Source organism: Coptis chinensis, chromosome 7, assembly GCF_015680905.1.
Source record: "Coptis chinensis isolate HL-2020 chromosome 7, ASM1568090v1, whole genome shotgun sequence".
Classification (NCBI taxonomy): domain Eukaryota; kingdom Viridiplantae; phylum Streptophyta; class Magnoliopsida; order Ranunculales; family Ranunculaceae; genus Coptis; species Coptis chinensis.
Genome location: NC_141462.1, coordinates 85,701,193 through 85,719,547, shown reverse-complemented (window position 1 = coordinate 85,719,547; position 18,355 = coordinate 85,701,193). Strand labels below are relative to the sequence as shown.

The following is an 18,355-nucleotide window of genomic DNA, read 5'->3' as shown; positions in this document are numbered from 1 at the left end:
ATGCCTATTTTCCATTTTTACATGTGAAATAGGTGGTGAATTTTGATTGTCCACATTATTACTATCATCACATTTGATTGCATTTTGTTCGAGTTAATTCCCAGTTAGACACAAGTCCAATGATGAAGACCATGCACCTCCTTTGGAGTATAGTTCGAGGTAGTTATAAATTGGTGCATTTGTAAATATGGTAGGCAATGCATTGCCTGCATTTATTCATTTTCATAATATTTATAATATATTTTTCGTTTAACAGTATTGGAGTTCTCTAGCAAGAAGAGTTACACCATTGAAATAGATGAACTTCGCTTTGAATTCATCGACTTTTATCCAACAATTTATCGAGTAGTTAATTTGGGTAAGTGGGCTTCCATATTTTCCCTTTGTTTATGTATATATACTTTTCTTATCGTTTTTTTTTTTTACTTGTACAATATACTCTTTTTGATTCACTTGCTTTTTAATTTTATATACTAATCATAGTGGAATGACGACTTCATGATATGATGTAGGTGTCATGGATCGATTAACATATGAATAGATTGCAGCTAGGTTTTTGGTGTTGGAAGTCGCCTGAACAAGCTAAGATATTGCTAGGATAGTATTGGCGTTATGTAGTTTTTTTTTTTTAATTGTGATTCTTTTGGTATTGGAATGGCTTCTTTTGTTGGGAGTCAAACTAGATGATAAATACTTGGTTTGATCGATGAAATCAATAGAAGTTAATTGTTTTGAATATTGTTTCTTTCTTCTCGAGTGGATGTTGTTTCTGTATCATAAAGCAGGTTAAAGTTATTTTGGTTGTGATGTTTTGATAAATGTATGTGGATGTTGTTTGTCATAAAACAGGTTAATGGGATTTTGTTTATGACGTATAGGATGCAGGTTGAGAAATGAATACGATCGAATACAAAAATGAGAAAATGTTTTTTAAAAAAATTATTTTCATTTGTCTCACTTTTGGAAAAAGTGACATAATATCTATTAAAAGTGACACAACTGACTACTCTTATGTGTCGCTTTCTTTTTCATACGAGTTATATGGAGTTGACTCCCAAAAGTGACACAAGAAGTAGTAAGGGGCATTTGTGTCACTTTTGACGATTTCATGTCTCACTCTTAATCCAAAAGTGACACAACTAGTATATTTAATGTGTCACTTTTGACGTACTTATATGTCTCATTCACTCATCCAAAAAGTGACACAACTAAGATAATTTAATGTGTCACTTTGACGCATTTATGTCTCATCTTCTCCCAAAAGTGACACAACTAGTATACTTTAATGTGTCACTTTTGACGATTTATGTTCATCATCTCAACAAAAAGTGACACAACTAGTATACTTAATGTGTCACTTTTGACGTGATTTATGTATGTTCACTCACTTCTAGTTCTAAAAAGTGACACAACTAGTATAATTTAATGTGTCACTTTTGACGTACTTATGTCTTTTGATTCATCGGTCTAAAAAGTGACACAACTAGTATAATTTAATGTGTCACTTTTGACGATTTATGTCTCACTTCTCGTCCAAAGTGATACAACTAACTATATCTTAATGTGTCACTTTTGACGATTTATGTCTCACTCTTGTCCAAAAGTGACACAACTAATATATTTAATGTGTCACTTTTGACGATTTATGTCTCATCTGATTTTCTAAAAGTGACAATAACCAAGATATTTAATGTGTCACTTTTGACGCATTTATGTCTCTCACTTCGGTCCAAAAGTGACTTGACTAGTATACTTAATGTGTCACTTTTAACTTAAATTATGTCCCACTCTGGTCCTAAACGGATACAACTAGTGTCACTTTTGAGACAAGCACTGTGACACTCTTTCTTAAAAGTGACACAAGAGGCTATTCTTAAGTGTCACTTTTATTAACAAAAAGTGACACATTTAGTAAGGCTTTTGTGTCACTTTTGGTAAAACTTTATGTGTCGGGGGCTTATAGGTCACTTCAGAATTAGTTTCAAAAGTGACACAAGTGACTTCTTGTGTCACTTAAAAAGTGACACAGAAAGCCCTTCTTTTAGTAGTGATTAGTTTACAATTTTATATAATATTTTATACAATAATAAATAAATAAATAAATAATATATAATAACTATTAATTTTTTAAATCGGATCGGATATTTTCGGATGTGGATATGGCAGTATCCGAATCCATATCCGAAACCAGTTTGGACATAAAAAATTATCCGAATCCGAAATTTTCAGATAATATCCAATTTTTCGAATACGAATTCAAATTGGATTCGAATATTTGGATATCCACTTGCACCTCTATGTAAAATGAATAAGGAAATGAGTATATATGGATGTAGAATTCTGACCGTTTTTTGCTTATTTTTTTTTTCCCCGTTGGAGCACGTGACAGTGGCAATGGCACATGACATTAGTAATGGCGTGGAGTGCTGGTCAAAGTCAAAAAAACATTTGGGATGACATTTGCAATAGCGCGGCTTTACCATTGTCGCGCCACATCCGCATCCGAAATCCCAAATTTACTTCCACGGATGCGGCTAGACAGGTAATGCGACCAAATTTACTTCCAACTAGAGTTGGATTTCCGCAAAATTATGAGTTTTCAAAGCAAATTTAGAGAAATTAGAAAGTGATACTACCACCTAGAGATGCTCTTAGATGCTTTAAATTTGGTAATAAATCGCAGACTGTTTGACGTTCAATTGGGTGGCGACACAAGGACAGGCCGGTGCGTTTCCTTGTCTTTTCAATGTCACTTGTTTTCTCATGTTGTTTACTACTTTACTCATGTTTAACACAATCGCCAAAATAATGCAGTTTAACACACTGATTTGGTCCAGAACGAAACTGGCATTTGAGACAATCGCCAAATCTCAGAAATATACAGTAACTAGAATAGTTGATTAACCCGCATTAAATTCAGAGCCATTAAAATTGAACACAGTACACATGATAAACCAAACACTACAGGAATTGCCTCAAAGCTTCCTATGGTCACTGGAAGAAGCTGCTGGGAATCTCCCTTGGGACTGCCTCCGTCGCTCCATCAGAATGGCATGTATTCTAATTTGGTGCTGCAGCTCAAAATTCATCATTATAAAAACACAAATTAGGTCGGGACTGCAAAAAACAAAGAAGAAAACAAGAAAACACAATGCAAAAAGGTCCTCGGACATATATAACCGACATATATAGATAGATTGTCAAAACCTCTTTTATCGGTCTAAACTGGAAATCATTGTAAAAGTTAATTTGAAGCCAACATTTAATAGATTCATGGCCTTCAGAAAACCTTTAATCTTATAAACAACATTGTAGAGAAAAAAATGTTTTTTCTCTTTCACGTGTAAGGCGCGCCTTGCCCTCATTTTTGCCTTGACAAGGGCACGCCCCGCGCTTATGCCTTAGTCGACCTCCAGGCGATTGAACGCACCCCGCCCTCTCTTTTGCCTGGTATCGAGCGCGCCCGCACCCTACCGTATTGCATCAAGGATTCAACTGTTTCGGAAGTTTTTTATGAAACAATGTAAAAATAGGTTTTTCCTGTAGAAACCTAATTTAACCAAAACCAAGAAAGAGAGAGATTATAAGAGAGCAATTCTTTGTGAGTTGAGTGTTCATTCTTTGTGAGTGAATTGAGAGACTTATAATTTGTTACTCTGGACATCTAGTAAAGCTTGGAACTCGCAGTGTGGACGTAGGTAAATTGCCGAACCACGATATATCTCGTCTTGTGGTTTGTTATTCTTTAGCATTAATTGTTTTACTTTATATGCTTATTTTTTTGACATTGAGAAGTGTTGGGATTACTTTGGAGGGTGTTGAAGTCTTGTCTAGTGTGTATGATTGATCTATTTGTTATGGGTAATGTTGTTTCCGCATTGTATTATTCACAATAATTGGTATCAAAGCGTAGGTTTACGACCTAGGATTTTGAGTTTTAGTGAAGAACCATAGTGCTCGAAATTTGTGTAGACAAGGTGTTCGATAAAATTCCGAAATGAAATTATTTTTTGGGTTATTGTGTGTAACTTGAAAGATGGCTTCCAATATGTAAAATGTTAAGTTTGAAGTAGAGAAGTTTAATGAGAAGAATAATTTTGGAATTTGGAGGATCGAAGTTAGGGACATCCTCATCCAACAAGGTTTGCATAAGGCTTTAAAAGGGATTAACTCAAATGTTGCGAATATGAGTAATGACTAGTTTTCGAACTCATCTTACGAACGGGTGCCATTATATTAAATTATTCTAAAAAATATTATTAATTATACATAGCTATGAGATATATATGATAATTATATTAATCACTCATTCAAATTTCTTGCACTACTCTCAATAAAAAGAAAACACCAAACCTTGATAAAACCTATTGACTTCTTTTAGCTGTTAGGTTTAACAATTGAAGTTTGATTGAAGTTTGATTGAAGTTTTATGAGAATGCTCAATGTGGCGAAGATGATATTGAAACTACTTGAATAGTAAGACACTCTCAATCATAATAAAAGAATTACGATAAACACTATTTAAAATGCAAAACTATACTTGTTGAGACATTATATTCTCCCTACAAATAATACAATTATGTTTCGAGGTTAGTTCAATGCATTTGCATCAAGTTTATGATTTCTCGTTAGTTATTCATTAAGGTTAATTTAGTACAGTTGCATCCAGTTTTTTATGTTTCGTTAATTAGTTTTTGAGATTAGTTCATTGCATTTCCATCTAGGTTCCAATTTCTCATTAATTACTCTTTCATATTAGTTCAATGCATCTGCATCCAGTTTCTGATTTCCAATTAATTATTTTTAGAGGTTAGTTCGATGTTCAATGCATTTGCATATAGTTTTAAATTTCTGGTTATTTATGCTTTGAAGTTAGTTCGACCAGTTACATCCGATTTCTGATTTCTAGTTAACTATTCTTTAAGGTTATTTCAATGCATTTGTATCAAGTTTTTGATTTTCTGTTAAATATTCCTCAAGATATTGCATCCAATTTCTGATTTACCATTAGTTAATCTCTGATTTTAGTTTTATGCAATTGCATCAAGTTTCTGATTTTCTATTAATTATTCTTTGAGGTTAGCTCAATGTAGTAGCATCCAATTTTCGATTTATAGTTAATTGTTCTTTGAGGTTAGTTCAATATCAAGTTTCCGATTTTCTGTTAATTATTTTTTGAGATTAGTTCAATGTATTGCATCAAATTTATGCTTTCATGTTAATTATTCATTGAGATTAGTTCAATACAGTTGCATTCATTTTTCAATGTTTCGTTATAGTTCAGTGCATTTGCATACAGTTTCTGACTTCCCCGTTAATAACTCTTTGAGGTTAATTTAATATATATGCATCAACCATCAATATATATATATAGTTTTTTATTATTTATGCTTTGAGGTTAGTTTGATGCAATTACAACCGGTTTCTGATTTTTTGTTAACTATTCTTTGATGTTATTTCAATGCATTTGCATCTAGTTTCTGATTTCCCGCCAATTATTCTATGAGGTTAGTTCAACGCAGTTGCATTCGATTTTTGATTTTTTATTAATTATTTTTTTAGATTAGTTCAATGCATTTGCATCTAGTTTTCGATTTCCCGTTAATTATTATTTGAATTTCTAATTTATCGTTAGTTATTTTTTGACGTTAGTTTAATGCAGTTACATCCAATTTCTGATTTTTAGTTAATTACTTTTTGAGTCTGGTTTATTGTATTTACATAAAGTTTCCGATTTCCTTTTAATTACTCTTTGAGCTCAGTTCAATGTATTTGAATCCACTTTCTGATTTTCTTTTAATTATCCAATGTGGTGTGTAATATCAACTTCAAACAGGACATAAAAATAAATTATGTTTGATTTACTATGTGGGATTATAAAAAATTATCTAGTTCACGATTTCCAGTTAATTATTCTTTAAATTATACATGACTCACTATGTGGGATCTTCAAAGATTATCTACGAATGTGTGATGTTATATTAATTATTCTGAAAAATATTTGCAACTATATATGCAGAACTATTATATATGAATATTATATTGATCACTCATCCAAATTTCTTATGACGTGAAAACCTCACTATCCATTAAAAAAAAAGAACTCACCCTTGATAAAAACCCTTCAATTTTATTTTGTTGTTTAATAATAGAAGTTTGATTAAAGTTTTGTGAGATTGCCTAATAAGGTGAAGTTCATATTGAAGTTACTTGAATAGCAAGACGTTCCCAATCATACGAAAAGAGATAAGATAAACACTATTTTAAATGCAAAACTATACTTATCGAGACATTCCTATAACATATAACACAACTATGTTTTGAGGTTAGTTTAATGATTCCTTCAATTGGTGATCAAATTAAGATTAACATAGATGGGGATTCTAGAGGGAACCCAGGTCTAGCTAGGTTGGGTGGATCCTTTAGAAATGTTCATGGTGATTTTGTCTTACTCTTGAGCAAGGGGTATCGAAATTACAGACAACTATACAGCCGAGTGCATGGTTATATGGGAGAGTGTGGAGCTTGCCCTTTCAAAAGGATGAAGCAATCTCTGGGTGGAATCAGATTTGGCAGTAGCTGTCACAGCTTTTAACTCATGGGGCATCCCTTGGCAACTCTTATGTAGATGGAAAATTTGCACGACGAAGGTGCAAAGCTTGAATGTGTAGCACAACTGGAAAGAGGCTAACCTAGCCGCAAACCAGGCGGCAAAATTTGGATATTTCTTAGCTGAGAATGAGGCTTTTGTATCAAATGGCAGACCCCCATGGCTATATGAATGGGAGGTTCCACATGGTTGCTATTTTAGAATATCTTGAACCTACATTGTATAGCATGTAGGTTCTACCACTCCTGTACAGTTCTTTTATTTCGTTTCTTTCCTTAATTCAATTTACACTTAACGAGCAAAAACAAAAGGTTAGTTTAATACATTTGCATCCAGTTTTTGATTTTCAATCCCATTATTTATTTTTTGATGTTAGTTCAATGCAGTTGCATTTAATTTTTGATTTCCCGTTATTTATTTTTTGAAGTTAGTTCAATGCAGTTAGTTCAATGCATTTGCATCAAATTTCCTATTAATTGTTCTTTGAAGTCAGTTCAATGAATTTGCATCCAATTTCCGATTTTTCGTTAATTATTCTTTGAGATTATTTTAATGCATTTGCATCTAGTTTTTGATTTCTCGTTTATTATTCGATAAGGTTGCATTTGCATTTAGTTTCAGATTTCCCGTTAATTATCGTTTGAGGTTAGTTCAATGAATTTGCATCAAGTTTTCGATTTTCCGTTAATAATTTCTTGAGATTAGTTCAATACATTTGCATCCAATTTATTTTTTGAGATTAGTTTAATACAGTTGCATCCGGTTTCCGATTTCCCATTAATTATTATTTAAAATTAGTTCTACGCATTTGCATCTTGTTCCCAATTTATAGTTAATTTTTCTTTGATGTTAGTTCAATGCAGTTGCATCCAGTTTCTGATTTCCCATTAATTTAATCATTGAGGGTTAGTTTAATACATTTCCAACCAGCTTTCGATTTCACAATAATTATTATTTTTATGTTAATTCGATGTATTTGCATCAAAGTTTTGATTTTCCGTTAATTATTCTTTGAGGTTAGTTTAATGCAGTTGTATCCATAGTCCGATTTCCCATTAATTACTTTTTAAGATTAGTTTAATGTTTTCATTTGCATCAAGTTTCTAATTTTCCGTTAAATATTATTTGAGGTTAGTTCGATGCATTTGCATCTATTTTTCGGTTTTCTATTAATTGTTCTTTGAGCTTAGTTTCATGTAGTATTATATATATTTTAAAATATTTGTCATTATTGGTTTGCCGTTATTTTTTTTTTAATTTTTTTTTATACATGTGAGCTTGCATTAGAATGAATGCAAAATTTTCTATTATATATTTTGTGATGTTATTTTTTATATAATTTATTTTTCCAATGTAATTTGTTTTGGTTTGGATATATATATATATATATATATATATATAAAATTAGAAATTACATTATAGTATTGAAAAAAAAATTATAAATTCAAAAATTTAATTGGAATATGTCATAATTACTGTGGTTTTTGAAATCCTTAACGATGACTAAATGTCTAAATCCCAAAGTGAATGATACATTAAATCTATCAAACTTTATTTATTTAGGCCCATATAGACATATAGTGCATACAATACAATTTTATTTGTTGTCCGCTTAGTTTTGAGTGTACATTGTTATTTATTTTATGATTAATTGACTTTTATTTTTCCTTTTTGTCCCAGTCACATGTGTGGTTAACAAATGTAAAAAGTAAATGTTCAGGCAACTCAATTTATTTTTTCCTTCGTTATTTCATTGTATTTTTCTAAAAAAAAAACTTTGTTATGTTAAACTTCACCTAAGATTAGTGTGTAAACTATTCTTCGTGGCGTAAGGGTTTTAGGAAAATCGTTTTCGGTGGAAATTATTGTTTTTAACAATTTAATTTTTTGTCTCATATTTTTTCATAATTAGCTATAGTGTTCAGAAAAAGTTGGAGAATCTATGAAAATCTAGATGGGATTGTTTACTTCTTTATATCATATTTTTTTACTAATTAGTAATAGAATTTAGAAAAAACTGGAGTCTAGTGCTCCAATTGTCTGATTTTTCATATTAGTCTCCTATTTTTTAGTAATTAGTCAAAAAGTTTTACAAATATTGGAGACTTTGTAAATGCTCAAAAAATAGAGCCAAGAGGGTACAACTATAATATATATCTAAAGATGATTGGAAAGAGTTTGATTTTTAGGCTTGTTCATCAATCCAGTTGTGTCTTGCTAATGAGGTCATGTATAGTGTGATGAGAGAAAATACCGCTGCTGGTATTTGGCTAAAGCTAGAGTCTATGTATATGACTAAGAGCATGACGAACAAAATGTACTTTAAGAAGCGTCTTTATCGGTACATGATGGTCGATTGTTCAACGATGCAAGAACACGTTAGTGAGTTCCGTCGACGTCTAACGGATTATTTGAATGTTGGCATGAAGATGGATGATGAAGAACAAGCGACATGTTTAATATTCTTCTTGCGAGAAAGCTATGAGCATCTAACGACTACATTTATGAACAGAGAAGACGTTGATCTTGACGAAATTCAGAATGCATTTTTTTTTTTATAAGTTGATGAAGAAGACACGTGTAGAGAATAATATTGATGCAGGTTAGGGGCTAGTGGCAAGAGGAAGGTCGTATGAAAAGGCTTCTACAAGCAATGAGAAGTCTAGGTCCAAGTCAAAGAAGCCTTTGACATATGTGAAGTGCTACAATTGCGATGAAAAGGGACATTACACAAGTAATTGTCCTCACCCGAAGAAAGAGAACAAGAGAGATGGTAAGAAGAAAGATAAGGCAAACATTGAGGCAAATTATGCTTCAGGCTCTGAAGGGGACAAGTTGAGTCTATGTGTGTCTACACAAGACTATATGGCCGAAAGGTGGATTCTTGATTTCGGATGCTGCTACCATATGTGCCCGAATAGAAAGTAGTTTACTTCTTATGAGAGTATTAATGGTGGTTCCGTTTTGCTAGGTAATGACGTTGCTTGTAAAACGGTAGGAATTGGAATTATACGGGTCAAGATGCATGATGGTATAGTGAGGACTTTAACCGATGTGAGACATGTTCCCCGCTAAAGAAAAACCTTATTTCTCTTGATACCTTGGATTCCAAAGACCACAAGTTTGTGGGCGAAGGTGGAGTCCTAAAGATTGTCAGTGGCTCTTTAACTGTTATGAAAGGTCAAAGACATGGAACCTTGTATACTTTGATGGGTAGTACGGTGATAGGTGATGTAGCAGTGGGTGCATATAGTGATGATTCTGAATGCACTAAGATGTCGCATATGCGACTAGGGCATATGAGTGAAAAGGGTTTGTCTGAGTTGTGCAAGCGAGGGTTCTTGAAGGACTTGAAGAAGCCAAGTATGGGGTTCTGTGAGCATTGCGTCTATGGAAAGCAGTGCAGAGTCAAGTTCAAATCAAGCAAACACACGACAACAGGCATCCTTGACTATGTGCATACGGATGTTTGGGACCCTCCAGAGTGGCTTCTAAAGGAGGTAACCGCTACTACGTCTCATTCATTGATGATCATACCCGCTTTGTGTGGGTATATATGATGAAAACGAAAGATGAACTGTTTGAGATATTTAAGAAGTGGAAGGCAAGGGTTGAAAATTGCACAGATAAGAAGGTAAAGACACTACGGTCTGACAATGGTATTGAGTATACCTATGGGCCTTTCCAAGAATTTTGTGCCTGTGAGGGAATTGCCGGACAATTTGATCGAGGGGCACGCCAAAGATAATGGAATGGCAGAGAGGATGAATAGAACCTTGCTTGAAAAAGCGAGATGTTTGTTGTCTAATGCCAGTCTAGGCAAAGAATATAGGGCAGATGTAGTGTTTATGGCGTGTTACCTGTATAATAGGTCACCAGTTCCAGCTATAGATTGCAAGACACCTTATGAGGTGTGGTCAGGTAACCCAGCTGATTATAGTATTTTGCGAGTGTTTGGATCAACTACTTACTACCATGTGTGGGAGAGCAAGCTAGATCATAGAACTAAGAAAACCATATTCTTAGGCTTCGCAAATGGGGTAAAGAGATACAGATTGTGGTGTTAAGAAGACCACAAGTTCCTGGTCAGCAGAAATGTTACGTTTGATGAGACTTCCGTGTTATCTTTTAGTAAGCCCGGGAGTCGGGCGAGAATGGTGAGTCTATATGGGTTCAAGCCACCGAGCTTGAAAGTTATCCGATGCAAAGAGATGATGGTTGGTTCATGATGAGGTACCAAATCATGAAACCACACATCAACAGGAAGAAGAGCAAGAGCATCCGCAACTTGTAGTGGCTGACCCTAGGCCAAAGAGACAAGTTAAAGAAGTGCACAAGTATGGGCACGAGAAGCCGGTGAAACACTATGGTCAGGTGGATTTAGTTGCATATACACTGAATATCGAAGATGATGAGCTAGATAGCTTCAAGGAAGCCGTTGGAGATGCTCATTACAGAGATTGGTTGGTTGCTATGCAAGAAAAGATGGAGTCTCTTGATAAAAATCACACATGGGACCTAGTTTTATTGCCGAAGGGCAAAATGACTATCGGCAGTAAATGGGTGTTCAGAAAGAAAGAGATCCTTCCTGAGTCCGACAGTACTGGATACAAGGCAATAGTGGTAGCAAAGGGTTTCTTACAGAAGAAAATAGTCGACTACAATGAGGCATTTTCCCCGGTAGTCAAACATACTTCCATTCGTGTGTTATTGAGTTTAGTTGCTCACTTCAACTTGGAGTTAGAGCAATTTGATGTGAAAACTGCTTTCTTATATGAGGACTTGGAGGAAGAGATCTATATGAGACAACCTGAAGGGTTTGTTGTTGCTGAGAAAGAAGATCATGTATCCAAATTGAATCGGTCACTACATGGGTTAAAGCAATCGCCCAGACAATGGTACAAGCGCTTTGACACATTCATAATGCAACATGAGTACACCCGAAGTAAGTATGACTGTTGTGTTTACTTTCGTAGACTTCGGGGTAATGACTCCATCTATCTCCTGCTTTATGTGGATGGCATTTTTATTGCTTCCAAAAGCATGGTGGAGATAGACAAGTTGAAATCTCAATTTAGCTCTGAGTTTGAGATGAAAGACTTAGGTAGAGCCAAGAAGATATTGGGCATGGAGATTGACAGAGATAGGAAGAAATGACGGATAGTTGTATCTCAGAAGAAATATCTTCAAAAATAATTTCTCATTTTGGTATGGAGAATGCAAAATCGGTTTCTACACCTTGAGCTGGACATTTTAGGCTTTCAGCTAAGTTCTCTCCCAGTTCGGTGGAGGAACAAAAACATATGGCTAATGTTCCTTATGCAAGTGTCGTGGGCAGTTTGATGTATGCTATGGTGTGCTCACACCTAGACATTTCACAGGCAGTTAGTGTTGTAAGCAGGTATATGGCAAATCCTGAAAAACAACATTGGGAGGCAGTGAAATGGGTACTAAGGTACTTGAGGGGTACCTTGGATGTGAGATTAGTTTATGGTGAAGGCACTTGTTATGTCAGTGGGTATGTGGATTCAAATTATGCAGGTGATCTAGATAGACGACGATCGACTATTGGTTATGTGTTTATGATGCATGGTGCATCGGTTAGTTGGAGGTTTATGCTACAGGCTACAATTGTTCTATCTACTACTGAGGCAGAGTATATGGCAGTGGCAAAGACAGTGAAAGAGGCATTATGGCTTCGAGGTATTCTAGATGATATGTGTATTGAACATAACAATGTTGATTTGTATTGTGATAGTCAGAGTGCTATTCATTTGGCGAAGAACCAGGTTCATCATGCTCAGACTAAGCATATTGATGTTCGTTATCACTTTATACGGGATGTTGTTGAGGATGGTGATGTAGCACTTGAGAAAGTGGACACCCATGACAATCCTGCTGATATGCTGACGAAAGTTGTCACCGGAGTTAAGTTCCAACACTGTTTGGACTTGCTCCAAATCCTACATGCTTGAAAGAGCCCTTTGTAGGCACCCTTCGGGGCAGTTGACTGGGAGTTTTCTTTGCTGGATGTGTTCCTACTGGATGTGTTCTTGTTGGATGTGCTCCTACTGGATGTGTTCTTGTTGGATGTGTTCGGCTCGATTTTATGTGTTAAAACCTCACCGAGGTGGAGAATGTAGAGAAAAAGGTGTTTTTTCTCTTTCACGTGTAAGGCGGGCCCCGACCTCACTTTTGCCTTGACAAGAGGCGCCACCATGCCATGCCTTAATCGACCTCCAGCGATTGAAGCCCCCGCCTCTTTTTTTGCACTGCATCGAAGCGCCCCCCCGCCCAATCAGACGGCAAAGATTCAACCGTTTTTGGAAGTTTTTTCAAACAAGATAAAAAATAGGTTTTTTCTGTTGAAACCTAACTTAACCAAAATCAAGAAAGAGAGAGATTATAAGAGAACAATTCTTTGTGAGTTGAGTGTTCATTCTTTGTGAGTGAATTGAGAGACTTGTAATCTGTTACTCCGGATATCTAGTAAAGCTTGAAACTTGCAAAGAGGACGTAGGCAAATTGCCGAACCACGATATATCTCGTCATGTGATTTGTTCTTCTTTAGCATTAATTGTTTTACTTTATATGCTTGTTTGTTTGACATTGAGAAGTGTTGGGATTACTTTGGAGGGTGTTGAAGTCTTGTCTAGTATGTAAAATTGATCTTTGTGTAGGATTGATCTATTTGTTGTGGGTAACGTTGTTTCCACATTGTATTATTCACAACAAACATCAACTTTAAGTTATTGTTTTCAATAAAACAGAGTAATTGCAAAAGCTGGATTGAACGAAATTGGAGTCACTATAAGTAGTCTGTAAGAGTTATATTGATGAGTGTATTTTAACGGTAATTGTTGTGAGAATACTTCACAAATTATCGACATAAATTTCAATGGTCTGTCAAATGCATGGATTAGTTTAAGAAGTCTTAGGCAGGACTATCACGGTATATTCCATATTTCCATTACATACAGACATACAGTTCAGTTCTCTTATACGTCCATCCTTCTGTAATTTCCATGCTTCTATAAGAAGAACCGAACTCAAATTTACAACATAACTCTCGTGTAAAGTAGAACTAGTAAGTAGGAGCTCATTGTAGGTTAGACCAATTAGAATCTATATCCAGTGTTTGGTTAAGAACAGAGAAGAGAAAAGGCCATAGAGTATGACCATCAATTCGATTGGATTGACCGAGATTTAGTACTAAAATTGGGGAAGTTCATGTATACATATTTTCTTGCACCAGTTGCACGTGTGCATTGGTAGGTGATTTTCTTGTGCATTACACCATTACTACTTTTTTAAATTAAAATAAATGAACTTAGTTCATCACCGTGGGTCTCACAGAGTCTACTTCTTGTATATCATAAAAACTGTGAGAAATGGACAGATATGTTCCTAAAGAATATTTCAAAAGAGACTTGTTCTCAGATCAAATAATACCTCTGCAATGGCTTCAAATCTGCCTCTAACGAATTGAAATTCATACTTCATTCTTTCTATAGACTGCATGCACCTAAGGGCAAACATATTCATCATAGAGTCAGATTTCCGTAGAAAAGATGAAATTTAAACTAAAAAGTTCATAAACTCAAATAAGTGTCGCAGTGTCAGGAGAAAATAACCTTCAATGCCTTAAATATGTAGACAAAACTGTCTATACAGAAAATGGTTCAAAGAAAACACATTCAAAATCCTGTCGTTATCAGTATTTATCATGACATTATATTAAGATTACTTGACTCAAAGCTAACATATCTAATTGGTATGATAGCTAGACACCATTTGTCCGTAGAAGAGTTGCAAGCTGTACGTGTTTTTGATACCTTGTATATATTCTACTAAAGAAGTTTCCTAAAATGATTAGTGAGACATAGCAATTACTGCAAGTCTTAAGATCAGAGAAATATCTACTAGATCGACCTGAGCAAATCTATTCCTTCCAAAGCCAATATTGATGAATATGACAATGCATCGTTCCCTTCATAAGCATATCAAACAGAGGAAGGATAGAGACTAAAGAAATGCTCTTCATAAACATCATATGAGCAAAAACATTCAAACCTTAAACATGGCTGATAATAATTATTTTTTAAAGCAACATGGCTGACATGATAGCATCATAGTATGACTAATTAGTAAGTGAATTATTTCTCACCTGACCCTGTCCTTTTCTTCCACAGCAGTTCGAAGTTCCAAGCACGCATCTAACACCTTAGATGCCCCGACACTGCAACACCAATTACAAAAACAGTAAACCGAAACCGAAAATTTGATTCAATAATAAGAGTGTAGAAAGTAGAAAACCAGCTAGTTTACTATGTGTGAGCAGAGTCCAAGTCATCATTGGAGTGACCAGAATAGCAGAGATGTACGTAATATGTTTTCTTAGACTACAAAGAGGAAAGGAATTCAATAAGAAGAACTAAAGCATTCTGAAACACCAACACCTATTCTCTAGTGAATTTAAATAGTTAGTGTTACCCATTGTGTTCATGACCTAAAAGGATCCCTGTACTTGGAGGATCTTGATAAACAGCATACATAACAATAATACATGATAAATATGGTTTTGATTTTCTGTCACATCTCTTAAGTTACCGGTAGCTAGGATAGATTCTCCACATCAAATAACATACGTGGAAATCCTGTACCAAGTAATTTTATTCCCTAGCTTCCATTTACATGCAGTCATACACTCTTAGTTAGCTCAAAGGGTCGGCGAGCATAAAAGTTCTATACTACCCTTCCTAGACAACATTGACACGCACTACTAATTGATTGTCTCGAATCAACGACTTGACCAGCAAAAGTTCAATGAGTTTATTTCCAAAAGCAGAGGACTCTTTATAAAAGAATAAAATTAAATCAGAGAGAAAACTGAGAACGTGTTGTCCGAAGCAAAACTAAGTTTTTCGGCAAATAGATAAGCATTTAAATAGTCTGTATAAGATGCATCCCCAGACCCAGCCCCCTGTGGTACAACTGTACAAGACGAAAAAACGGGGCGGTCTTCAACTCGATAATATCCAGGACCATACACAAATCCAGATTAATTGTTAAAAGATTCAATCCTCAACATTCTTTTAAACAAAAGAGAATATCCTGAGAGATCGAAAAATATACGTGAATAAGTCAGACTTGGATGCTGGAGTTAAGGTCTTGCCAAGTGTCATAGACGAATCTTTCACATGCAGACATGCTAGATATAAAACCCCTTTCATTTTCGTAAGTGTTCTAATGAGTTTGTTTTTAGAATGATAGGATTTTCTATTCAGAAAGGATTTGCGGCGTAAATTGTTGCAAGCTTGTCCTAATTATTTGTAAAATTTGTTATCAGTATCAATAAAATTTTCACTTAAAAAAAAAACAAAAAAAAAGAAAGAAAAAGAAGTGATATATAAGGTACATAGCCACATAGGCAAACTCTTAAAGCAAGACATTCAATTTTTGGGAGGGGGACGGGTTGAGCTAGCTAATCACAAAATTCAATTCAGTTTTATATGCAACTCAAGATTTACAAAAAATCAAACCATCTTACACTTGTATGCTTCCTTTGATATCGCTCATAAGAATGGCCATTTTACGTTCATCATTGATATATCTGTCGCTGCCAAAAATGAAACAAAACAAAGAGAAAATAAAACACATAAGTTTTATACCAGACACAAACAAAACAAGCATAAGCGCGGAATGGGAATTTACGACATACATGTATAATCCGAGGGTAGGTAGATACTCTTCAAGCTTCCTGCAAAATGAAAGGATTGTATCTGCAACAAAAAGAGGGTCCTCGTGGTCTTGAGCCGCTTGAAGTTCTTCATACATGTGATCAATTAATCCCTGCATGGTACAAAACCACATGATTTATAGACAAGTAAATTTGTTCTTAGCAGAATCCAAGATCAAATTAAAATAAATTTTAACTTTTTAGTTTATGATCTTAAATAAAGTTACATACTCGTACTTCATGTTCAATCATGAAATATCCAAAAAAAAGGTTCAAACCAAAATTTGCCAGCTTTTTCTAGTTTAACAATGTCTCTATAACTTAAAATGAATCAAAGTTCACCAACATACTCTATCAATGAGATTCGAAGAAAACTTTATAAAACCTTAAAACGAACTAGTAAACAATCACAAAAGCTATATTCAGGCAAAGAACAAGAAAAATAAGAAGGATTACTTCATCACGCATTGAGTGAAGGAGCTCCCTGAGTTGCCTTTTGATAACTATAACAGGATCCATTTTTCTTGAAAAATCGAAACAAGAACGAAGAAAGAAGAAAAGCCAACAAGATTGAAAGCAAAAAGAAGAAGACGATGAAAACGAGAGTGAGTTGAAGGGAGAGTGTGGTCGCCATTTATAGGGAAAAAACACTCGGAGGCAGAGTTAAACACTTGTCATTATTTTGTCAGTTTAATCACTTTAATGTGCTAGCTCATTATCCAGTACTCCCTCGACCGTTTGTTTGGAAGTTTTTTAATGATATCTCGTTCACACCACAAGATCTTTCTCTGTGTATATCTCTAGGTACATCTAATAAGTAAACAAGGAACAAATTAAAATGTGTTTATAGTCTCAGGACCAGCGGAGTAAGCTTGCCCTTTTGAGCGGGTGGAACTCGCGTTCAAAAAAGAAAAGAAAATTATGGATTGGCATTTAGATTGTGTTGTGGGTGTTTCTCATAATCTAAAGAGTTCTCTATATTTATGAATCCAAGGATTAGAACACTATTAATGTTGTACAATTTATGGGGTGTTAATTTAAAGCAGTTAAAGATGATCGAGCACTTCCATACGCACCCTATTTTTTTCTACTTCATACTTGGATAACGATGATTTGCATTTGAGATACACGTGTTCATGTGTTTCGAAACAAATCAACAATCATCAGTAATAAGTAGGTAGAAAAAATAGATAAGAATAGAATAAATAGCGGATTGCCAATAAATTGTCTGATTTATTTCTTGAATAAATCATTTTTTAGTATCTGGAATGAGCAATACAAATGTAGAGGACAAGCGCACCTTGCGCTGTACAAAATGACAAATTCATCATTACAGTTAGCAGTTAGCAAGTACTTTGGAAAAATAATAATTGGGCAGTTTTGACATTCTCCAGACAAATGTAGCAAGACAGAAAACGACTAAAAGACTATGCATATTTGTTATTCTCATTAATTACAAAAATAAAAATAAATAACAATAACAATAAAATTCATAAAGGTCTCTAATGATAAACTGCATCAGATGTCCCCTTGATGTGTCCGATTCAAATCAAGTCTAGGTGTGAGATTTTCACCAGAAATCATGACACAAGTGGTTTTAGTGAATAATACGATAGCTACATCAATCACCAACAACACCTCTAACTAATTACTAGTGGGATGCATGGGCTTATGGGTAGATGGGATGTAAAAAAAGCCCTAAGGTCGCCCTGCCATCTCGGCCAATACGCTGATGAAAAAGCTCTCAAATTCAAGCCCTTATAAATTTGAGGGCTGGCCTAGCCCAGCTTATGTTTTGAGGGGAAGGGAAAGGCCTAGGTTTTGAAACATGAGATAGTTGAATTGTCACATCCACTGCTTGGTAACCGGATTGGTCATAAATATGCTACTATACCAAACTTTGTGGATGTGGCACGACAATGTGAGTGTTGTGTGGGCCCTGCACAATAGAAAGAGAGTCAGGCTACACATGAGTTGTCGTGTGGACTATGCCACATACTTTTTAG

The 18,355-nt window shown here is 34.8% G+C and overlaps 1 protein-coding gene and 1 long non-coding RNA gene across 3 annotated transcripts; one reads left to right on the top strand and one right to left on the bottom strand.

The window, feature by feature from the left end:
- The first annotated feature begins 255 nt into the window (after positions 1–255).
- On the top strand, positions 256–738 carry LOC147489556 (uncharacterized). The gene is made up of 2 exons (XR_015202168.1): positions 256–358; positions 513–738. It is a non-coding gene; the product is annotated as an uncharacterized LOC147489556 (long non-coding RNA).
- Positions 739–2,827: 2,089 nt separating this feature from the next.
- LOC147489555 (histidine-containing phosphotransfer protein 1-like) lies at positions 2,828–17,020 on the bottom strand. Of its 2 annotated transcripts, none has more exons than XM_086572981.1 (6): positions 16,806–17,020; positions 16,332–16,462; positions 16,161–16,229; positions 14,778–14,849; positions 14,063–14,135; positions 2,828–3,071 (listed from the first exon to the last, which is right to left on the bottom strand). In XM_086572981.1, exons 1-6 carry the CDS (start codon positions 16,866–16,868, stop codon positions 2,976–2,978), a joined length of 504 nt encoding a protein of 167 aa, XP_086429107.1. In that variant the 5' UTR covers positions 16,869–17,020; the 3' UTR covers positions 2,828–2,975. The 2 variants fall into 2 exon arrangements, with proteins under 2 accessions (XP_086429107.1, XP_086429108.1); XM_086572982.1 differs by having other exon boundaries at positions 16,161–16,223; positions 16,806–17,012.
- Positions 17,021–18,355: the final 1,335 nt, after the last annotated feature.

Bases quoted from the DNA above. Each gene is read 5' to 3' on its own strand.
- LOC147489555 (XM_086572981.1), bottom strand. From the start codon at position 16,868: ATGGATCCTGTTATAGTTATCAAAAGGCAACTCAGGGAGCTCCTTCAC. The intron at 14,850-16,160 runs GTAAGATGGTTT...TTGGTGTTGCAG, and splicing joins ATCAAAGGAAGCATACAAGT to TGTCGGGGCATCTAAGGTGT. The intron at 14,136-14,777 runs GTGAGAAATAAT...GTTTGCCCTTAG, and splicing joins GAAGAAAAGGACAGGGTCAG to GTGCATGCAGTCTATAGAAA.